This window comes from Euprymna scolopes, chromosome 6 (genome assembly GCF_053919585.1).
Source record: "Euprymna scolopes isolate OS-2025 chromosome 6, ASM5391958v1, whole genome shotgun sequence".
NCBI classification, from domain to species: domain Eukaryota; kingdom Metazoa; phylum Mollusca; class Cephalopoda; order Sepiida; family Sepiolidae; genus Euprymna; species Euprymna scolopes.
In genome coordinates, this window is record NC_136487.1 from 143110769 (window position 1) to 143136608 (window position 25840).

The 25840-nt window shown below is 34.3% G+C and overlaps 1 protein-coding gene across 1 annotated transcript in view; it reads right to left on the bottom strand.

Annotated features, from left to right (window-relative positions):
* Nucleotides 1-25840, bottom strand: part of LOC145278016 (monocarboxylate transporter 9-like) — a 59449-nt gene that overhangs the window by 24071 nt on the left and 9538 nt on the right. Inside the window, exons 2-5 of the mRNA XM_080130208.1 lie at nt 18526-18782; nt 15418-15564; nt 11339-11605; nt 8032-8129 (exon numbers count right to left, since the gene is read on the bottom strand). Coding sequence (XP_079986334.1) covers nt 8032-8129; nt 11339-11605; nt 15418-15564; nt 18526-18781 — 768 coding nt within the window. The 5' untranslated portion in view covers nt 18782. The remainder of the gene's footprint in view (nt 1-8031; nt 8130-11338; nt 11606-15417; nt 15565-18525; nt 18783-25840) is intronic.

Consider the following 25840-nt stretch of genomic DNA (forward strand, 5'->3'; position numbering starts at 1 on the left):
TTAAATAAAGACTTTTCATATATATCTGCGTAAGTATACTTTGATAATTATGTTTCAGTTTGAAGAAATATGGTATAATAAAATTATGGGGTGTTCGTTCGCACCTGACCTCCATAGAATGGAAATATGTCACAAAGTTTAACAGGGTTTTTTAATATAGATCCACAGAATATTGTGAGAAGTGTTTCAGTGTGAACAGGTATGGTATAAGAAATTATGGGGTTTATCTATTTCATTTTTACCTTCATCATATTTTGCTTTGGTTTTGATATCCCCGAATTCAAAGCTGTCTCTTTACAACCCTTCCTTTTGATAACCTATCATACTTTCATAAATCAGAGTCCATCTTCTGTAGGCTGTTTTTGAACCCATTCAACGACGTGTACTTTTGCTAGTATGTATGCATGTATATATATATGGACTAGCTGTACCCTGCCACGCGTTGCTGTGGCTCAAATTGGCGCAATGGAAAAAGTTCCAAAATGAGAAAAAGCATGTTTCTTATAGGTTTAAATTTCCATTTTGCATGGGTACACAGTTTTTGTTCCATTTTCTTAGCTGATATAGAGATTTTCCGGTTTGGTGACTCTTGAATATGTAACATAAATTGTCCATGTGAAAAAACAGTCAGTGTGTAACTGTAAGGCCCACAATTGTAAAGATTGTTCCCTGTGCTTTGTTGATGGTTATTGCAAATGACAATAAAATTGGAAAGTGCAATTTGCTAAAGTGTAATGATGTATCTGGTGGAATCATAGGAATGCATGGAATGAAGATATATTCATCTGTGAAAGGTCCTGTTAAGATTGCTGTTTCTATGATATTGTTTGTTATTTTTTTTTTTTTACTGCAAGCTATATGCCATTGCAAAGCTTGGATTGGTTTATATTTCACAACATGATAATTAGTACACCAAATTTCAGTTACAATACATGCGGTGGCATCCCTGACAAACATAACTGTTGGATAATTAACCACTTTATCTGCTTTCACAACAGTGTCGATAGATTTGTATTTGACTACCTCACTTGGAATTTTACATTTAATTATAGCGTTAAGTTCATGGGCATCTTTGTATTGACCTGCAAGAATAGCTCATTCACTCAGTCAAATGGAATTCTTATATTTTGAATATCTGCAAAAACCTTTTAAACTAACTATTCTTTTGATGAAATAAAATTACAGAAATTACAGAAGTTAAAAGTCAAAGAATTTTGCCCTTAACTCTGATCAGCTGGCACTTTTTCATACCCAATTTCCCACAAGTGATGCAAAAGTTTTTGTGCGGATCGAACAGTCTGCAACTGTACATGCATATTTTGAGTTAAGTTTAATGTCTTCACATGGAACAAAAGTGGAGTATTTGAGGCAAGCATTTATTTCATCTGCTGGTGTTGATTGAAGAATAACAGGTAACATTTGTCTGAAATCTCCTGCAAGCAATATTACTGCATTCCCAAATGGTCTGACATTGCCACGCAAATCTTGCAAGGATCGACCAAGAGCCTCAAGTGATTTTTTGCGTACCATTGTGCATTCATCCTAAACAATAAGTTTGCATTTCTGCAATATTTTTCCCCATATTGGATGTTTTGGAGATGTCGAAGATGAGATTTTTGAAAAGTTGAATGTTTTAAAGTAGAATAAATAATTCTTCTACTTGGCAGAAAGGTCGCAGGTATTCCTCATGCAGCAAGGGCTAAGGTTATGTCATTTTGTTACCAAATGGCTGCCAAAATCAATTTAATTAGAAAGGTTTTACCAGTTACTTCTGGTGCTGTTCAAGGTAGCAGTAATTTCCAAATAACTTCTATTCTCACAGTCAGTAAATTAGGTGACTAAAATAGGATTTATCCATGTTTTGACAATGCCTTATTCACTGTAATTAATTTAGGAGACTAAAATAGGATGAGGGATTAGAGATGGACAGATAGAGAGAGGAAGATATATAGATAGAAAAGAGACAGTGAGAGGAAAATAGAGAAAGAGAAGGAGATAGAGAGAGATAAAGGGATTGATAGATAAACAGAGAGAGAGAGAGGTGGAGTGTTAGAAACAGAGAGGGATGAAACAGAGGAAAGGAGAGAGATAGAGGGAGTTAGAGAGAAAAAGGGGCTCAAAGAGAGATGGAGAGGGTGATATAGAGAGAAAGATAGATTGAGAGAGGGAAAGGGAGAGATGGATAGAGAGAGATATTGAGAGAGGGGGAGAGAAACAGAAGGTGAACTACACTTCACCATTTTTTTCCTCGTTCAGTAGAGAAGAACTCTTTCGAGACTGAGGCAGTTTTAATGTTTTGTTATTATCCAGAGTACCCCCTTTTTTTTGGGGGGGGGGCTAGATTTTCCTCGCATTAGAAACCGACCGGGTTATCTGTACTTTCACTTAACAAATTAATAAAGAAAAACATATTGTAAAATTTGAATTTAACAGGAAAATACTATTTTAAAAAATAGCACGGTAACATAAGTGCATAAGTGCCACTTTAGGTACTCCTTGGGCGTTGAGTTCCATGGCGACCAGCATAATTATTTAATGGTCGCTCCCTTAGCCCCCCCTCCCAGTCAAGGCTAATGCATGCGCATGTAACATTTTTTTATTTACTGACGTTGGCTTAGTAACTAAACGATTTATTGATAATTTCGTAACCCTTAAACGCATGCCGGAAGATTTAAATTGGTTCATTATTGTTGTAATGAAAAAAAAAAAGTTTCATTCAACACAAAACCAAAAACACATATTAATGATAAATGATTTATTATTCTATTCATTGAAATTTACTAATTTTTAAATTAAAAATGTTAAAAAAGTTAATAAAAAAATAGTTGCTTATGTACGCATAAACAACTTGTTTTTTTTTTTTTTAGATTAGGTCCACCTTATAATCACCCCCCTCCCCAACCTCCTCATATTAAGAACAGCTTCCGGAATAAACACCACTTTTGGAGGGGGGCTATTTGCAAAATTTCAAATAATATTTGTTGTCAGCATACCCACCCGAAAATACTATTAAAAAAAAAGGAGGGGTTCAGTGCCCGTGGCAGAGAAGTAGATTTATTTATCAATAAAAGTTACGGAGAAGTAAATTTATTTATCAATAAAAGTCGTCATTTAAAAAAGAAAATTGTGGAGGTGGACCTAAATGTTTTGTTGTTTTCGCACTATTCAACAATTTGTTCATCTGCGCATGTAAATTAAAAAATATTTGTAAAAGTGAGAAGTTATTAGTAAATGATTTAGTTTTTTTTTAAATTTATTTATTTATTTTTTTTTACATTAGATCCACCTCCACAAATGTTAAGAACGGCTTTCAGAATAAACACCCCCAACCTCTCCATGTTAACAACGGATTTCGGAATAAACACCATTGGGGGGGGAATTTTAAAAAAAAGTCGATAAAAGTCGTCATTTAAAAAGAAGTTTAAAATCAAATGTTTGTAAAAAGTGAGAAATTATTAATAAATGTTTAGTAACATTTTTCGGTGCTAATGCAGAGAGTGATCTGCGCTATTTTTTAAATCGTGTTTTTTTTTTAATCAATTGCAAGGTTAAAGTACAGAATAGGTACAAAACACCCCCCCATGGTAAGAATGGCTTTTTAAATAATAACGTTATTATTTCAGCATGGCACTCTCTGCATGAGTACCCATTTTTCTTTTAATATTCATAAAAAGTAAAACTTTTTTCCAAATAAATAAATAAATAAATGTTTGTAAATGTGACAGATAATCGTTTAGTTACGGCAACGCCAGTAAATAAAATATGTTACGCGCGGGGTGAGGTGGGAGACTAAGGGACCGACTATTATTTTTTTCTACTGGTCGCCATGGAACTCAACCCCCAAGGAGTACCAAAATTTAATTTTTTTGTCAAATAAATAAATTTCAAGCAATTTTTGCAATAAATAATAGATAGCAACTTCGTTAATTTTACGACTCGCCCCAGCATATTATAAACACCCTTACTTCCCCATGTTAAGAACGGCTTTCGAGGTTTATGGAAGGGCGTTTTTTTTGTTTTTTTTAACATGGGGGGTTAGGGTGTTTATAATACGTTGAGGCACGTCGTAAAAATGAAACAGTTTAGAAAAAGTTAAAACAAACTTTTTTATGTAAACAATGCCGTGAAAATAAACTAAACAATTAAAACGTAATGTTTCATGAGAGAATTTAAAAAACATAAGTACATAAATGAATTTAAAGTTTTAAAATATGGGATTATTATTTTTGTGTGTGTGTGTGTGTGTGTGTGTGTGTGTGTGTGTGTGTGTGTGTGTGTGTGTGTGTGTGTGTGCTAATGCAGAGAGTGATCCGCGCTATTTTTTTAAAATCGTTTTCCACGTTTAAAGTTGTATGATATGTTTTTATTCAATTGTAAGGTTAAAGTACAGAATAGGTACAAAACACCTTCCCTTCCCCATGTTAAGAATGGCTTTTTAAATAATAACATTATTATTTCAGCTCGGATCACTCTCTGCATGAGTAAGTTTTTTTGTTTTTTTTTTTACTTATCGAGTTAACAGAAAATGAAATCTTTCGTCAATTCGTGGCTGTGAAATGAATCGAACCGGAAGTTCAGTTTTATCAACATTCGCAGTAAAAAAAATACATTTATTTTATTTAATATTTTAATTTTAATAAATCGCGAGGTAAATTTATTTCAATAACATAAAAACATACCTCGACTCTAAAGATGGGTTGTCTGAAAATTTCAAATAAATTGGTAACTTAGAAATAGGGTTTTATTTGTGTAGAACGAACCAACTTTACATTTATATATATATATATATATATATATATATATATATATATATATATATATATATATATATAATGCAATATGCACTATTATTTACGGAAAAATCATTTACTTAGTCTCCGACAATACAACATAAACAAAAAAACAAGGAAACATAAATATATGCGTGTGTATTTTTTTTGTCTATACTGATATCTGGTCGTCTCTGATGAGCTGCTTAATTGAAGTAGAACAATAATTATTCATTATGATGGTGAAAAACGTGTAAGACAATACAGAAGAAAATATAGGGATTCGCCTAAATTATAAACAAATAAAAAAGAATAAAGGAAATAAAAATAAAAATTATGATTGTGAACTGATTGTTTCTTTTGTTCATTGGAATGTAATTTACCATTGTATATGTGTGTGTATCTGTGTATGTGCGTATATATATATATATATATATATATATATATATATATATGAGTGTATCTGTCTATGTGCGTATATGTATATATATATGTATATGTATATATATATGTATGTATATTGGGAACATTGTATATATATATATATGTGTATATTTGGGAACATTGATTTTGTTATTATTTCGTCTTGAAAATACTTAACCCCCCCCCATATCATTTTATCTGTTTTTTTTTTGTTCTTAACTTTCAATTTACTAGTTCATTTTTCATTTATTTTCCCCAATTTTATGAATTATTTGCACTAAAAACTCTTTTTGTATTCATACGTAGCTTCCATATAATGCTGCACCAGGAAATTAATAGTTTTGCTGTAATGTTCATTTACTAACATCTTTCCTCTGATGAGAAGAGCGCATTTCTTTGAAACTCCGCGGATTAAGAAACTTTTAATAAATATTATTTGAGTATCCTGTCGAACAATAAATTCAGATAAAATTTAATTCAAAGTCTTAAATAATACAGTGCCGGCAAAAAGAAAGTCCGCATTTGTAATTTTCTCCCAAACTGCAAATTTAAGCTAAATTTAATGTAACTGTTTAAACAACCTACACATGATTTGATTCGTGTTTTATTCCTTTTTAATTTTACCTGTTCATATTTGACTTTTAATTTAAATATTCTAGTGTTCACGTCAATTAAAAACAAAAATTTTAATTGAGGAGGCCAAAAGAAAGTCTGCACCAACAAATTCGCTTATAACCAGCTAAAATTATCGCCCCTAAATCAGTTTAAAATATCCACCAACACGCAACAAAGCATCTCTAATCGTAATTATTGTTGTTCCAGCTTATACAGCGTAACATTTAGTCCATATACCACGACTTTCTCTTAGTGATCGTCAGGAGCTCATTAATCTCCACCTTTCGGGTTTATCCAATCGAGAAATCGGCCGCAAATTGAAATGTGATGACGATACGAAAGACTGTGCAAAAGCACCAAAACACCGGCAGTGGTTGTGATGCCCCTAAATCTGGTCGTACTAGAGTTACTTCTTACAGGGAAGACAATGCTATCAAGATTTGCAGCCTTAGAAACAAATTTGAAACGGCTCCTCAAATCTAATAACAGTGCAATCTTGTTAAAAAGTGATCTCTTTCTACTGTCAAGAACATATTAAAGGAATTTAATTTGGGAGGATATGTTGTATGACGCAAGCCAATGATTTATGTAAAGAACAGAAAGCGATGTCTGGAATTCGCCAGATGCAATGAAGATCATGACTCTTCATATTGGTCAAAAGTGCTTTTCAGCGACGAAAGCAAGTTCAATAGGCTAGGCAGTGATAGTAGGAAGTACGTCCGTCAGAGGAAAGACAAAGAATTTAATCCTAGGTGCGCAGTTTCAACGATGCAAGGTGGTGGAGGTTCAGCTTTGGTATGGGGCATTATTAGTACCAATGGTCCAGAGCCTATACTTCGCTTGCAAAGTCGGATTTATTCGACCAAGTACATTAATATGTTGAGTGAGCATTTTCTACCCTACTTTTGTTGGAATTTGGATGATAATCTCGTCTTCATGCAGGATAATGCTCCCATTCACACAGCTGGCAATTTAAAGAGGTCCCTGTAATAGCATGATATTCCGTGTTTGGATTGACCTGCAGAATCTCTAGGCCTTAATCCTATCGAAAACGTATAGCATTAAATCAAGCAACAGCTACGCAATGATAAATTCTCAAATCTGCAAGAATTTTGGACAAAAATTAAAGAAAAATTGGATGCACTTTCCCCGGAGTATTGCTGCAGTCTAATTCAAGGAATTCCCAAAAGATTGCATGCTGTCAAATTGCAGAAGGGCTATGCTACTAAATATTAACTAGTTCATTGTGTTCCTGTTGTGTTTGTGTTTCATTAATGTCCTAAAGTTACATTTAAACAACAATTTCCTATTGTGCGGACTTTCTTTTTGCCTCCTCAATTTGAAGTTATTTTTTTTAATTGACGTGAACACTAGATTATTTCAATTAAAAGTCATATATGAACAGGTAAAATTATAGAAGCTTTAAAGGCGAATCAAATAGCTGGTTTAAACAGTTACATGAAATTTAGCTTAAATTCGCAGTTTTTGAAAAACATTACAGGTCCGGACTTTCTTTTTGTCTCCTGTATATGTATATATATATATATATATATATATATATATATATATATATATATATATATATATATATATATATATATATATATGACATTTTATTAATTAACTGCTATTGTATTTTTTATTCAATGATTGTTTGATTTTAATACAACAAATAATAATGTCTTTTTTGCTGGACAAAGATTTAGTATTTTTGTTCAAATGTCTCTTCTTTTTTAAGAAGAAAACCCGGCTTCGTTTGCAATAAGCTGTGTTCTATTTCGAAATTGCAACTGAAAAGTCACATTGCCTTACCTCTTTTTACTTTTTTCTTTCTTAATGTTCACATTTAAACGATAAATAAATTTGTAGCGATATTATCAAAATGCTAATGTTAAACTATATAAGATTTTGTCAAAAGCTACGAATTAAATGTTGATTATTTGCGATGCATGTTTTAAGTAAATCAATAACTACTTTCACAAAACAATATAGCTACACACACACAGACTCACACACACACACACACACACATATATATATATATATATATATATATATATATATATATATATATATCAACATACATAATGTATAAAATCCTTACACTGTTTTCTGACTGCGTATCACTGATGCATGGAGTTTTTAGGTTAATGCACCTTCTTGAGCAATGCCGGGACACAGCTCAGATAGTATCAGATAAAAAGAAAAAAGTTTAAATCCTTACACTCTTTTCTGACTGCGCATCACTGATGATTTCATCTTCAGGTATGAAGCCAAGATTTGTCACTGAATTTGTTTCGTCAGAAGAATTCCGTCGACTTTCTAAAATAGTAAAAATTAATTGCATGGGAAACGTCATTGAGAATTGGTTTTTTTTATTGGTTGAACTTCATTAAAATATCGGTCATTTATGAACAAGGAGAGTTTAAAATTAATAGTAAAAGTACTTTATACACATTAAGTACTTTATACGGCACAATCACGTTGGCACGGCGGTTCTTGTCAGATCACCGAAGTTAAGCAACAATGATCCTGATCAGTACCAAATAGGTGACCATTTGGGAAGGCTAGGCGTCGTATGTACCGCGCCGAATCGTAGAAATTTCCAGGTTGTTATCTGGGATCACGTTTAATTCACTGGAGGAGATGCACCCCGAATAAACTCGTCTGACGGGTAAGCGACAAGTCGGTACTCCACGTAATGGTGTACCGGCAATCTGCTGCAGGATGCCTTTCTGATCATGCATGTCAAGCACATGTTTGCCCCAGCGAATGGTGACATCTGAAGTATGTACGACACGAAGTGGATTACCTAAAACACTTCGTATCTGGGGCTAGCTTAATCCTAATAAGAAGCAAATTGCATACTCGTATTTGAGTTGTACCAATGACTTTATACACATTATGATTTTTATGCATATTGCAATAAACTGATTGAACCAATTAATTAGCAACAATAAACACAGAGTTCAACCTTTCCTCGCCATAATAATGGCTTAGAATAGAGCTATGCTTCTTATCAACGGCCGACAAGTTTTGCGATAAGCGAAATTAGGGTTGCATCCTTGCTAATATGGGTCTGATGAAAAACCAGGAGGAATCAGCATCAGGATCCGTCGTCCTCTGCTCGTCTTTTCTTTTGCATGTGGCAAGCAAATTCATATCTTGCGCAAAACCACAAATAAATCGTTGCTTCTTTATTATTCTTTTGAATGTTCTGTGCCAAACGATCCCTGACTGCGGACTCAATCGATTGACCTTGTTGTTCTTATTGTAAGAAGTAAAAACCGGAAATATTGTTGTATTGTTGGTTTCAGGGAAACAGCAGAAGGTCTCCTGATCGATTATTATTAAAACTGTGTTTATACATGTACGGTATAATCACGTTGACACACCGGTTCCCGCTGGATCACCGAAGGTAAGCAATTTTGAACTTGGTCAGTACTAAATGGATGACCATTTGCGACTTCTGGGTGCTGTATGTGCTTTTTGCTTATCTCGGCATTGTTTCCAGTCGTCTCGGACTTTTCCTTGCCACTGGACTCAAACAGTGCCAATTCAAGAGAGGTGTGGTTGGGGATTACGCAACCCTCGCCTTACAATTACATGCGCAGCTGCCCCCTACTACGGGTATCCTTTGTCTTTCGAGACTGAATGGAGGCATCGACGTGTTTCATAATCTAAATGGAATGCCAGCTAAAATAATTATTTTAGAATAAAATATATATTTCCAATAACTTTGAAATTTTATCAAAGAGAATGGAAATAAAAGAAGGCTGATTACAAAGACACAAGGAGAGTCAACAATGATCGATTAGTGAGTGACATATTTGAGTCGTCCCGCACAATACACCTACCGCCAACACAACAATACCGACTACTCTGTCACATCACTGTTGTATAATCGATGATTGTAAATAAAGTCAAATTTAAAGTTCTAAATATTTTAGGGCTAATTGTTTATATTACTTGTATTTATCGGACTATTGTTCTCATCTGAGTGTTATTTGTGCAACGTTTCGGTTAGTTTGACCTTCGACCGTCCTCGGGCATGTTGGTGGTTGTTTGGAAAAGAAAGGAGAAAAGTTACTGGCTCCGTAGATATTTTCATATTCTTGGAGTCAGTCTCTGTTTTATGGCGTACTTTCGTATGTGGGAAAAATTGAATTCCCTATCGATCGTTATTAGAGTTGCTTCCTCTTTCTCAACCAATTTTTTCACATATACGAAACCACAGCCATAATATTCCGCATTGTACAGAAGTTGACACTACATGATTTGTAGTAAACACAGTCTGCTGCGCGAAGATCATCACCAAAATATTGGATCCGGCTTTGGACAGATGTGGCCCACTCATCTGCTCTGGTTTTGCAATGGACTTATATAGTTTGAAACAAATGCATCGGTTTTCCCATGGATAATCGAGCACTCCTTTTCACGGATAAACGAACGCCTCTTTTCACTAGTCGAGCAGAATCACCCTTGGAGGCAATAGCAATGTCCTTTTTGTTGATGTTGTTTACCCGACACGTTTTGTGAACACGAGTTCCTGTTTCAACCCGGACTTTCACGCCTCTTTCGATACTTGCACGGTTAATGCATTCGGCTCCTTTTTTCTCGAATCACCGTAGTCTCTTCACCGTTAAAATCTTGTTCACATAAATGACAGGTTTCTCCGTTGGCTGAATTCATATTTTACGCTAAAAGTATATGTAATCAGTGTATTAGTATATGCCTGTGTGTGAGTCGGATTGAGTGCAACAACACGGGGGGGGGGAGCGAAACAGAACATCCTACTTTTATTTCTAAGGGGGCCAGTTTTTAATAGCAAAATCACATCATATAACATGGGAACCATACTGCACTTTTTTGGCCATCTGTAGAAGGTTTTGAGGGAAGAGGTTGAGATAATCATATATATGGTAAAAGGGGGAATTCAACATCGCTAGCAACAATTTCATGTGAAGAATCGACGCTGAAAACCTGGGTAAAAATGCAAGATTTATTGGTTCATCATGAAAGCTGACCGAGTTAGAAATTTAAAACGTAATGGAAAATGAGTCATAAGTCGAAAATGTTCAACTTCGAAATTCGAAACTTTCCCTTGTTAGAATCTTGTCCAGTTTTTAGTATGATATATATTAGACCTAACTGGACATAAAACCGCAAAAACAAAAACAAAACAAAAAAAAAACAAAGCAAACAAACAAACGAAAAGAAACAAACAAAAAATCTTGTCATTTTGTTGTGATTGCGGTATTTTGGCGTTATATTGACTTGATTATCGGAACAAACTTACATTGTTATATTCCTTTGTTTTTATTACTGTTGCCATGTTGACAAAATTGTTGAATGCAATTGATTAATTTAAAAGATGATCTTGATATTTTAAATGGAAGCTGATCACGTCGGAGTCAAAAGGTTTTAGTTCAGCTTCATTAGAAATAAGTTGGCAAATTTGAATTAGTAGTCTGATCACTAATTTGATCATAGATACTAAACAAATGTTATCTGTTTTTTGTTCAACTTACCTGGACTTTTAATTCTTTGTTTGGTGACTGGTTTGAGTGGACGACACAACGCTCCATAGACGTTCAAGTTTAGGAATAGGCCAGCAATTAATAAAAACGTGCCTCTTATGCCGTAGTATGAAATGCTTTTCTCTGTGAGGAAAGGCAGCACGATGGCACCACAACCTGCACCACTGTTCGCTATACCGAGTGCAAGTGCTCGTTTTGTAGTGAAATAATATCCCAAGACCACATTTGCAGCGAAAAAGGCACCCGCTAAAAATACCCCTACAAAGAAAAGAATATTGTGCAGCTTAGAAAGAAATTGAAAAAAAAAATCATTGTGCAAATTGTGATGCTCTTCTTTAAATGTTTTCTTTTTCCTGTGTATTATTATTTTTTTTTTACTATATCAATTACTACTGGATTATTTATCTGTGTAACGTTTTCTCTGCGTGTGAGTTCCTTCCTTATAGACTCCAAAACGGTTGAACAAATTTTCTTTAAAATGTACAGAACTTTAGTGTATAAGTCTGGGAGTGATCTTAGTAAAGTTTGTCTCTAAATACCCCGGATATTTACCGATAATCGAAACCGTTATTTTGATTTATCTATCATCGGTAAAGCCATTGATTCCATGTCGTCGCTTAGCAACAATGATAGAACAATGGGCCGTGAAAATTCTACTGTGAGTAAGTTGATAGCGTGTTTTTTTCTTTTCTTTTTTCTTTTTGCATGACATGATCTGAAGGTTCAAACTCCGCACGTAAATTTCTTATTTTTTTCATTAACTGCAAAGAAATTTATGACTTGAAAATTACGTATCTTTTTCATTTTTTTTTTTTTTTGCATTACGTTGTCTGTAGGTTCAAACCCCGCACGTAAATTTCTTAATGTGTCTTTTTCGTAAACTGGAAAGACATTTATATAATATAATTTTATAAACGAAACAGTAGGTTCTCTAGAGTGCAATGTAAAATACGAGGGGAGTGCAACGAGTAATGTCCCTAACCCACTTCCAGTTGGTGGATCTAGCTGAAATCTTGCAGGTGCAATCATTTATATCTCTACAGGTTATGTGGCAAATTACAGCTCTAAACTAAGTGTGGTTTCTGTTTTACAGGTGTTTGAACTGAGTCAGGTGTGAAATGGAGCCTGTTGAATGTCGAGCAGTGATCCGGTTTTTGTATTTGAAAGGATGCACACCACAGGAGACTTTTAATAAAATAAAGGAAACTTATGGTGATAATGCCCCATCATATGACTTTGTAAAACGCTGGCATCGTGAATTCAAACATAGTCGGAAGTCTGTAGAAAGAGCCCTCAGACCTGGTCACCTCCTTCTGCCATTGATGAGGCATCTGTCCGTCAAGTTGAGGCTGCCATTTTGGAAGATCGGCGCATTACTATTCGCCAAATAGCCCAAGATGTCAAGATTAGTACAGGGTCTGTGGAAACTATCATTCATGACCATTTGCATATACATAAGGTGTCTGCCAGATGGATTCCCAGGTTGCTCACACTATTCCAGAAGCGAGAACGCGTCGAGTGCTCGAGGATGAATTTGGAGATGTGCCAAGAAGATGAGTCAAAGTTTTTCAAAAGACTGATTACACAGTATGAAACCTGGGTCCATCACTATGATCCAGAGACCAAAGCCCAGCCAATGCAGTGGAAGCACTTGGACTCACCACTTCCAAAGACGGCAAGGGTGCAGCCCTCCGCTGGCAAGGTCATGCTCACAGTCTTCTGGGACCAGGACGGAGTAGTGATGACAGATTTCCTGGCAAAGGGTACCACAATTACAGGAGTCTATTATGCTTCACTTTTGAAGAAATTAAGGGAAGATATCAAAATCAAGAGGCGGGGCAAGATGAGCAAAAGTACCCTCCTCCTCCTGCAAAACAACGCTCAGGTCCACAACTCGCATATCGCCAGATCAGAAGCACGGGCGCTTGGTTATGAAATACTTCCCCATCCTCCCTACTCTCCTGACGTTGCACCCTCTGACTTTCACCTCTTCCCAGCCATGAAGTTGTTTTGAAAGGAAAGCGTTTCCCAGATGATGCAGCCTTGATTTCTGAAGTCACGTCGTGGTTGGAGGACCAACGTGGGGTGTTCTACAAAAACGGTCTCCAGAGCTGCATCCAACGATGAGAGAAATGCATAACTCTGGGTGATTCATATATAGAGAAAGACTAATAACTGTGCCAAGTTTCGTCGCTCTACACCTATGGGAAGTGGTCCAGGGGCACTACTTATTGCACGCCCCTCGTAACATATATTTTGGACTAAGTTACAGCATAGAGGCATGACAATAAAAATATAGGAGTGTAAAATATTCGCTGACCATCATTCAATCCCGAGCAACATCCGGTCTCCCTGCTAGTAGGCAATAAAAGGGTATTTTCCATTAGACACTATTGTCAGAGTAATATGTACAAACATTCTCATCATGCAAAGGAGTAGGTAAATCGTTTCTTCGGCATTGGGTGTTCGGCATTGACACGGACGGATGTTGTTTTAGGAGGATCTTTTATCATCTCAGTCTCGACCGAGAAAGAGCAATTCTTCCAGATTAAAAAATAAATCTAATCTCGTTATTTGTATTTTATTGCTTGCATTGTTCCAGTCACATTTTAACGACTGCAGCAGCATCACTATAAAAAAAATGGAATTAGCAGTTACTACACATTAAGCATCTACTTACAATAAGTAAATGAGCGATTTAACCGTGGTGTATTTATTATATCATCGAGGTAATAAAACAAATTGTAAATATGATAAGTTTTTTTTCTCTGTGTGACAACAAACAAGAGGCAAGAACAAACTCGAAAATTATAAATGGCAATAGTTTCTCGCTTAATATTTCATGCGTCGTAGTGAAATGTTTTCATTGTTACGTAATTTTCACTGTTACTGAATGGCGAAGATTTTGAGGTTGTTCTACAATTTTGTTACTTTGGTTATATCGTTGGGGAGCTGATGGTAATGTGATTGCGAAAGGTTTGATTGGAAGGCGTAATTTAAGGGAACTTCGGTCATTATTAACCAGCGGAGCGTTGCCACTATGATAAGAGTCTATTCTTTTTTTACAAAGGCGTCACCATTTATCAAGGGCTGGAAGCTATTCGAGGATAACAGTTAATAAGTGTACAGTAGTAAATGGGAAAATGTCATAGTAATCGTTAGTAGTGGAAATTTGGTAAATTGGATTACTTAAGGGGACGGCTCATCAAGAACTTGTTTACGTTGGACTTGAAGACGACCATATTTTAGTCAGTTGAAAAGCAGGAAAACGGAACAAGAAAGAAGCTTTGCCCATGGAATCTATATTTAGGTCTTGGCACGAATAAAGAGTGGGGGAATTATTGGTAGAGATTGAGCTAGATGAGTGTTTTTCGTGAAATTTAAGCCGGGGGGCATAGATTGGAGCTCAGATGACCACTTGTTATGAAAATTACGAATAAGCAGAGACAGGCTTACAACGTCTCCTGTAGGATATGAAACTTAGCCAATGAGGATTGAGTGCATACTTTGCATGGAGATAAATTATATGAGAATGATTTGATAGATTTATAATTCAAGTTCTAGGCAAACTTAGATCTGATCACCTAAGAGGATGAGTCAGTTTGGGTAGTAACGGGGAGATGAGAGCAGAACAGGAGATTTTAATGGTATAGTTACGTTTAAAGAATGGATGAAAGTTCTTGGGATAGTAAGATTATTTAGCAGAGGAACGATTGCGAAAATATGAAAGAGGTGATGAGGATTGACTTGAAAGAAAGAGGGATATATAAAGACCTGGTCAGAGATAATTTCGTAGTAAATTTTTAAAAACTGTCATGTGAGCATATAAAATGGTTGGTTTATTCGAATAGCATGATGGTATCTATCTATGTATCTATATATATATATATATATATATATATTGAATATATATACTTAATATAATATACATATATACTATATATTAGTATTATATATTATCATAATAATATATATATTATTATATATATTAATATAATATATTAAATATATGAAAATATATCTTTATTAAAGGAAACACAATTAACATTACAGAAGTATATTCATCTTACCTACTAAAAATCCGTATGTGCAGATCAGCGTTTCTACATTCGGAGCAAAAACGCTGGCGATGGCTGATGCGGACGAAACGATTCCTGCAAGCATAATAACCTGTCTATGGCTTGCTTTACAAGCCAACAGTGGCAAAGCCAAGGGACCTGAAATGCGCACAGAAAAAATTTAATCGACTTCATAATTTAATGATATTAATTTCTTTCAGACATGTATTTTTTCCACTTCAAAGATGTACAATATTTTTTTATTTTAATGAACTTCAAGTATATCCCTGACAAGTCGTACGTGATTAAATTATATTGTTAAAATTTCTTTCATTATTATCATTGTATGAATAAACGATATGATTTTATCCAAGAAAATATTTGATACAACCCAAATCTTATTTTCACGAATGATTAATAAAAATGTCATATTATTTGTGTTTGACTGATAACTAACATCCGAAACAAATAAAATTTATTTCCAATTTTTGTGAAATTTACTCAGTTTACAATAGATCCAACGTGTACGTCTGAAAATCGAATGCACTCCTGATGAAGGGAAGTATTTCCCGAAATATTGCAACACGGATGATTCATCTGGCCACTTGACGCAAGTAAGACCACATTACGCGTAAACTATTTCAACACACACACACACACACACACACACACACACACACAGATGTGTAATGGATTAATAAAAGTGAAACTGCATAGATTGTTTCACCATTATATTGGTTTTGTTTGTGCCTATCTGTTATATATCTGCATTGTATTGCCTCAAACTTAAATTTCTTTTATAAAACATCTGTTTTGATAATTAAATAACGAAAATATAAAAATCCTGATCAAATCGTAATTTGGAAAGATTATATTCTTTTCTTGTATGATGAAAACTGAAGAGGACATACTCTACGTTTCTGAATATTTGAGATAAGGATTGGTTATTCGTATTATTTGAGTTCTTCTGACTACTGTTCTTATCTTGAGTGTCATTCTTCACAACGTTTCGATCGATTCAACCTCCGACCCTCTTCAGATGTATCTTGTCGAACTGGGAAATGCTTCTCTCAAATTCGGGAATCTAGACGGAATTTCGAGTTGACAGGACAAGAGCATGCTACACCCGTGAAATAAATAAAAAGTTCCGCTCGAAATTCCGTCCAAATTCCCGAGTTCGACAGAAACATTCCAGAGTTCGACAAGATGCACCTAAAGAAGGTCGGAGGTTCCATCGATGGAAATGTTTTGAAAATGACGCTCAAGGTTAGAACAGTAGTCCGAAGAATCAAAATAATATAAAGGAAATTACTATATTTTTTGCCACTTTCTCGAAATGTTATATATGTTAGAATTGAATAAGTAAATTATGAGTTTAGACATTTTGAATTAAGTAATGATTTTCAGAAAATGTTGGAGAATGAAAAAAAAGGCCACACTAGTGTGACTAACCTACCTAATGAGTATACCTGTCCACGATAGATAGTAAGGCGTGCTTGTTGTTTAATAAAATTCAGTTTAAGTAGAAATCGGATTGTGTTATTTTCTTTTCTTTTTTAAAGATAGCATTTTGAAGTTTTAAGAAAGTTTTTCTTTTGTTAAAAAATGCTATTATTCGCTATCGACATCTAACATTTTTTTGTACGTCGCGATTGCAGTAAAATATATGACGTCATTTTCGATCAAACAGGATTAACTAACGAAGGTCATGGCCTTGCGCTAGCAATGGACACATGTATGTAACAGACATTGTCGCAGTGTCGCATTCATAAGATATTGTCTCCTCATAGTTCTCTTTCTTATTATATAGAAAAATATTTGAAATAAAAGTAGATATAAAAGTAAAAATTAAAGTGGTCAATCATAGTCAAGGGCGACCCGAAGGCTTTTTATTATTAACTACTACACCGAGGTATAGGGGAATATATTTCTCCTTTCTCAGGATTTCTTACTTACTTTTTATTCTAAGGTTTTAATACTGAGGAACATCAAGTACATTTTTAAGTATGACTTGATCTAGAATTGAAACCTGATGTCCCAGCTCATTATCGAACAGTCTTACTATTGTGCCAGATTCATCAAAATTATTAAATTATTTGCAGATTTAATAATAATAATAATAATAATAATAATAATAATAATAATAATAATAATACAACCGGTTCACTTAGTTACACATGTGGTCATATAAAAAGATACTGAAATTATTATTATGATCCGAATGTTAAAGTCAGAAGTACTGGCAAGCTTTGTTGATTTTGCGACGGTGAATTTTTAAAGTAATTTAAAAAATAAATTTAACCCTACCAGACCGAGTTACCGATATACCGGTAATTTCCAGAAATGCTATACACCGAGTTACGATATTTTTCCGATCACGTGTTTTTGTGTTGTCAGAAAGCTAAAAATAGCTACTCAATTGCTTTGCAATCTTAACGTTCTGCAAATAGCTTCCTTTGTTTTAGCAGATTTGTGAGTTGTTTTGTAGACTAAAGTAGTCATGAAGCGAGCTAGTGACGAACCAAGCACTTCGACAGGTAAAAGAGCGAGACCAAAGAGTTTCACGGTCCAACAAGTGTTGGATAAAGTGACAAATTCTGATTCAGATGAAGGCGAATTTGATCAGGAGTACGTTTCTGAATCAGGTAACACTAGTAATGATGAATATATCGATGAAGGAGTAAGTGATGATAATACTGATGATGCAAGTGGGCCTAGATCAAAACCGAGTGTTCAAAGTAAGGGGGCGTGCCAGTCAACCAGTTGATAGAGGAAATTCTGGTGTGGTTGATGAGGGTTGGAGTCGCAATTTTGTAGCTCCGGATCTGGATTTCAAAACTGTCCCCAGGAGGCTAGACACAGGGGCAAATTAGATTCAGTAGCTCAGGTCTGGTAGGGTTATTAAATAAAAGATTACAATTACTCATGATTAATTCTGGTATTGTATACATTGCGATTTCTCGTCTTACTCTGCATACCACATGATAACATTTTGGACAAATCTATTTTAATATTCCTTTCAACGTACCATACACTCAAATAAACCGTGTCTTTTTATTTACCCATTTTATCTACACTTTTAAAATTGTGTTAATCGATATTTTTTTCAATTATACTTACTACCAAACATCGTACCACCAACCAGGATTGATCCAACAAGTGAAGTCTTGGAAATGGATTCATTGTAAAGGTCGACCAGTGCTAAAAGTATTACGCCACTTGAACTTGTCATTCCGGTTACCGTAAAATTGGTCATAAAAGCTGCAAAACATACTGCCCAACCCCAGCCGCCATCTGGGGGTCGTAATTCAATCTTCGATTCGGTAACAGTCTTAACCTCCGGTAAGTCTTTTGAAGATTTTGTTTGGAATGACATCCTGTAAGTACACACATAGCAAATAAACATGACTACTACTACTACTACTACTACTAATAATAATAATAATAATAATAATAATGATATTAATAATAATAATGATAATAATAATAACGATGATGACGATGATGATGATGATGATAACAATAATAATAATAATAATAATAATAATAATAATAATAATAATAATAATAACTAGCGGGATCATCAATTCTGCATATAATATTTTGATTGCAGAAATTCCTCTTTGCACCAAATTGCCGTAGGTTTTCAATAACACATGCCACATAAAAATTTATTGTCTAAACATTCATTATGTAATTTAACTATGTCGTTTTATACACATTTATTCGTAATAATTAAATCCTACACTTCATCCTAGGAGAACTATCATCATGATCGCCACATTTACAGAGGAAGAAGTTCCTATTTTTCTCTCTCATTATCAGGTCCTACCACCGCTACCACTATAAACCGTGTACCATCCTTCATTTTCGTTCGATGTTCGTATTTCACCGCTCTTAACTACTTACGACATATATAGACTAAACATAACCTTCCTTCCCCCTATACATAATTACTAATGCCTCCCGAGCCATCATCCGTCCATTCCTATTGGCTGAGCTTGAAAGATTCCATTATTCTTAAAATCCCATTCTTGCCTACATTAACGAACGATTTATCATGTTGAAATATGGCTACACTATATATATCTTCCATAATGTTAGTATGATCTAAAAAATATTTATTACAAATATCTACTATATACTTATATATCGCATTATACGTTTTCTTTTCTTTTTTTCTCAGCTTTTTTTTTTCAGTCGTACGATGCTATGTTTGCTTTCCTGTGTATCGCTGAATATAAGGTCGAAAACATGGTTTTCTTCTTTTGGGTTCGAAAACAAACTATATTGCAGTAACATGGAAAACAAGCGCGCGTGGCTATTTTTGTGTGTATATATACACAATTGCAAGTGCGTGTGTGTGTACATACACACACACACACACACACACATATATATATATATATATATATATATATACGCACGTTGCGTGCTCGAGCGCGCAATCACACAAACACACGCGCGTGTGTGCGCATGCACACTCAAACTCGCACACAGAAGAACATGCACAGACACGCACAGACAAATTAACACAAACACACACAAATTTTTTATTTCAAGATTGAGATTTCAAAATCGTGTTTTCCATATTCTCTTTTAGACAAAGAAATCGTTATGTTATTAATTTATTATTTGGTACGTTAATAAACTTTATTGTACACTGAAGCACCACCATACCAAAGCAGGTGGTCATAAAGTGGGTGCTCATTGTACGTAAAATTTTCACAGGAAAGTTATCACGCACTTTTTAAAAACTAACATTTCCTTAGATAGCACACTCTGCAGCATAGCCAAGTGGTGATTTGGCCATGTGCGTAGAGATACAAAGAAACGCCTACTCATAATTCCCTTTCCTAGAGATCTCCCTCTTTTCTGCACGGGCCACCATGAAGGGAAGACGTATATCAGTAAATGAGGGGGGCACCACTCCATCAAAACTAGTTAGGGTAGATTAGTTAGCATTGAAAAGCCTATTGTCCAGCTTAAATTGTAAAAGTTTTTTTTAGTAATATATATTGTATCTATAATAAAATAGTTAGCTATGTTCCATATATATTACAATTGTGTCACGTGTCGTCTTTCTTGTGTTGCCATAAATGTATGCCATAAATGCCTTCATTGAAACAACGACGCGTTCGGGAGGATAAAGAAAGAAAATTCCAGTCAGAACGCCACCGGGGTGAAGAAATCATTTTAAGAAAAGGAGCCACAAAGCACATCCAACATCTCAGGTATGCTTTTCTTCTTATAGACTCTAATGACGGCCATCTTCATATCTTCCCGAGACCACTTTAAGACATTTAGTGTAACACGTGAAGCCAGTCACATGCTAGTAACCGGCAGATCGTGTTATAAATTGTGCACTATGACTAGGACATATTATTTTCTAGCATGGAAATAATTTCGACCCTGCAAGCTTTTAAATCGATTACGATACCACCTGTTATAAATGTTGCTTCAGACGAAAGATTGGCTCTGAAAAAAGAAAAAAAAACGACACAACCAAAAATAATAACCACTAAACGAATAAAAAAATGGTACACGGTTTTTAAAAACTGAAGAAACTGAAGAAATATTTCAGGCAAAAATTTTTAAAAAAATGGCAGACTCAATGGAACACAACACACGCGCGCACAAAACCAAGCAAAAAAAAAAAAACGCACTCAACGAAAAAATTCAGAACCTGAAAAAATTGTTTTAGCACCTATGAAAAAAAAATGCAAACAAAAGATCGATTAAAAAAGTATTTAAAAATAACCCTTCGGTTGAAAAAAAAGTAAGAAAGATGCCCTTCTACACAAAGAAAAAAACAGAGACGAAAAAAAATGCCTTTAGATTATGCAAAATAATATATCAATATCTCTTCCTCTCTCACGCTCTCTCTTTCTCCCTCTCTCAAGATATATATCCATATGTTTTTATGTATGTGCATATTTGTGTTACATGAAAAAAAGAAAAGAAATCTTTCAAACAATGCTCGAAAAAATAAACTGAAAAGAAAGAAAAAATACGCAATATTTTTTTAATTTGATCCTTGTTTCAGGTTGAGAAAATATTGCTGACTCTTTTGACTTTGCAAGTGTTAGATTCAGATTTGAAAAAAATAGAACTTTTACATTACATTTTATTCCATGAACAGTTGATGTGTTTTTTTTTTCGGGTTAGATTAGCAATTAATGCCGAAACATATGTGGTTTTTTGATTTGATTATGTTTTTTTATTGATTTTGATTTGTCTGTTTAAAAAAAAGGAAAGAAAAAATGGATTGCTAAAAATTTGGATTACATAATGTGAACGTTTTTTGTGTGAGGATGCCTTTTACAAAATTGATCAAAATAAGATTTTTTCTATTTTGTTATTTTTTTTAAAACTCGTAATAATGTCTACCTGTGAATCATATTTTTTAAAACAATGGCCGCAAATGGGAGATATACGTGGAGATGACCTCCTAATGGTGTTTGTGAGGGTGGTGAGGGAGGGATGGTAGAACAATGCTACCTGCCTCTGTCTCTCTTCTTCTTTCTATCTCTCTCTCTATGTCTCATTTCCTTACCCGTTAGGGTTTGTGAGAACGAGAGAGTGACTTTTAAAATTGTCGAAGATTTTGTTTTGTGTTATTGCGTAATTTTTTGTTATTGCGTAATGTTTCCCCCCTCACACTCTTTCTCACTTCTTTTGTGTTTTAGTGCTCATATGAATAAACCCCCATGGCGGATTGCAAGAAAGCACATAATAACGAATTAACTTGGAGTTTAAAAAAATTACCAAGTTTAAAGAACAAAATTACTTGTGCTACCTTAAATTGCATTAAATGATGTCTTCAATTGTTTTTTTATTAAAAATAAAATATAGCACTTAAAGTACTTTTCTGAAATCTTCGAATATTTGCAAAAGCCAACTGTTACATGATTACGTTAATTTTTTACAAGTTCTATGAAATTTTCATAGTTTTTAAAGAAAAATTATGCTATTACATTTCGAATATTCTCTTAATTTTTTATGATTTCTAAAGAAATATTATTTGACTAACGAAAGAAATTTTCCTGAATTCTAGATGATTTTTAAGGAAGAATTATTCGAGCGAATTCTTTAATTAAAGGTTTATTATAGGGGTCCCTGAAATGTTGACCACGAGTAGTTACGAAAAGTTGAATTAATTCTTAGGAAGAAAAAATTTTCCTCAGTCTAGAAAGATCTCTCTTTAATTGAAACTTTAATTTTCTCAAGCTGTTAACTATACAGAACTGGTCGTTAACTAATATATACTCCCAGGTGTGGCGGGAGTTTATTAATTCAAAATAATCTTTGTGAGTGATTTTAGGAAGAGGGTTGCTTTTTTAAATAAACTAATTACTTTGAAAAAAAGGTAATTAACATAAAAAGTTTCTGAATTCAAAATGACATTGACGATGGTCTATAAGAAGAAATAATTTTTAACAATAAATTAAATAACTTTAAATGTACACTGAATTTTAAAAATAATAATTACGAAATGAAAAAGTCTTGGGATGTTTATGAATCTCATTGTGCAGTGTAAATTGATTTAAAATGTATTTTCTATGATCTTTTAAGAAGATTAATTTTAAGCAAGAACCAAATATTTGGAATAATTTTTGAATTTCATTGTGAAATATGGGTCGATATAAAATTTATGATATTTGAGAAGATTGCTTTTAATAATAATTTTTTGGAAGAAGTTAACATGAACTCGGAATTTTTAATGGTCCTTTGGGAAGAAAACTTGATTTTAACGATGAACCAAAATACTTGAAATCCTTTTTAAATTTTGGAGTGAAATTTTAATGATATTTTGTACAGAGAGTTGTTTTGAAAAAGAAACACATACTTTTTAAATGTACCCTGAAAATTTGGGAAAAAGTTAATTATGAATGTAATAACTTGAAATGCGTTTGCATTGTGTAAACAATTTCTAATTGTGACCGAGGTGCTCTGAAATGATTTTTTAAAAATGTTTTCTTTTTTAAGAAGAAAAAAATTGTTAACACCCTATCTCATTGATTTAATGTATACCAGGTTTCGGAATTGTTTATTTTGTGAATTTTTTTTTTTTTTTGCCCTAATTGAGTATTCCAACTCATGAAGGCTGAGTGCCCTTCTCCAATTAATTATTGAATAATATTATTGTAATTAGAGAAGAAAAACTGAATAATTAATAAATATTCCGTGGTAGATAGTTGCTATTAGTTGTTCAGCGGCGGACCCCTTGCTCTAACAAAATTAAATTGGATTAGAACCTCTGAAGATCGAGGTTTAACTAAATCCATATATGTCGGCGTGATGAGGTCACGTAACCTCGACTTGGTTAAAATACATTATACTGGTTGCTGAAGAGAGCGAAAATCCAGTTACTGAAATAATGTTATAAGTTGATGCAAAATAAATTAAAAAACGTATAGGTCGGCGTGATGAACTCACGTAAAATTCCGGCTTAGTGAAATACTTATAGGTCGGCGTGATGAACATGTAAAATCCGGCTTAGTGAAATACATATAGGTCGGCGTGATGAACTCACGTAAAATCCGGCTTAGTGAAATACGTATAGGTCGGCGTGATGAACTCACGTAAAATCTGGCTTTGTTAAAAAAATAATACTGGTTGCTTAAGAGAGCATAAATCCAGTAACTGAAATCATGAGGTCACTGCCTCGATGGAGGACGAGGATGATTACCCTCTCTGGTATTTGAAGCAGTCTACCAGTCTACCAAGGGCTTGGTAGAAAAAATAACTTGCTTCACTGAGTTCCTGACGGAACGAAGAGCATGGGGGAATTCGATCGCTGACGGCCGGTTGACGCACCATCCACGGAAAATTAAGGACTTCTGAAATTTATGAATACTCATAAATTTCGGAGTGCATAGGGAGGGATGTGGCACTATTTCTTTGTGCCACTGTTTCTAACACACTCTGCATCATGGCCGAGTGGTAATTTGGCCACGTGCGTAGAGATACAAAGAAACGCCTTCCCATGATTCCTTTCCTAGAGCTCTCCCTCTTTTCTACACGGGCACCCACTCCCTCAAAACTTGTTAGGGTAGATTAGTTAGCTTTGATTAGCCTATTGTCCAGCTTAAATTGTAAAAGTTTTTTTTAGTAATATATATTGTATCTATAATAAAATAGTTAGTTATGTTCCATATATATTACAATTGTGTCACGTGTCGTCTTTCTTTTGTTGCCATAAATGTATGCCATAAATGCCTTCATTGAAACAACGACGCGTTCGGGAGGATAAAGAAAGAAAATTCCAGTCAGAACGCCACCGGGGTGAAGAAATCATCTTAAGAAAAGGAGCCACACAGCACATCTAACATCTCAGGTATGCTTTTCTTCTTATAGACTCTAATGACGGCCATCTTCATATCTTCCCGAGACCACTTTAAAACATTTAGTGTAACACGTGAAGCCAGTCACACCTTAGTGACCGGTTGATCGTGTTATATTAGAAACTAGGCATTACCAGTAATTGTAAACGTTATTTTCATTTCCAGTATTTTTCTCGATGGTGGAAATGCCCACTCCCCACCTTAAAATATAAAACTCCCTCATAAATAAAATTTAAACAATAAGGATACCAATATTTATTTTGAGAATTGGAAACTATATATATATATATATATATATATATATATATATATATATATATATATATATATAATAGGGAATAATTTTCCCTTTGACCATTGGATAATTATATTTTAAAAACAATATATATATATATATATATATATATATATATATATATATATAAATATATATATATAGACCTTTTTTTATAAAAAAGTGTTTTCGACAGTCTATTTATAATAATAAAAAATACTTTTTTAAATCTTGCATTTTTTAATTATTTATTTTTCGGGAGGGGAGGGAAGTCGATTCTCTGGGTCGCTCTCTCCCGCAAATGTAAACACCTACAATTTTTTTTTGGAGGGGGGCGGATGTGGCCAACGTGTCGGTGCTCAATTTACGTTAAATTTAGTACCGTTTACGTGCCCGCCCCCTAAAAAAAAAACGCCCTATTAAAAAAAAAGAAGATTAATTAGGCTTTAAATTACATTGGCTACAAAAAGTTGTGTTTTTACCACTTTTGCTAGACTGCGCACATCTTACCTTTGTATTTTCTTTTCTCTTATTGTTAGTGTGTGTGGGGGTAAATTTTATATTAGCTCCACCTCTGCACTTACGCATTCCCTTACTTGCTTTTTTTATATTTCGGCCACGGCCGCCATCGTCCGCAATTGGCCAGGAAGAGTAGTAACCAATATGATGTGACCGTCTACAGGAGCGATATCGCTCCCCATTGAGGAGATACAGATCCCCTAAAACACTTAGTAAGACCGGGTATACATGCTAAGATTGTCTGTTAAACGTTGATTGAATTCCGGGCAGCGGCATGTGACCTATCAAAGGGGAT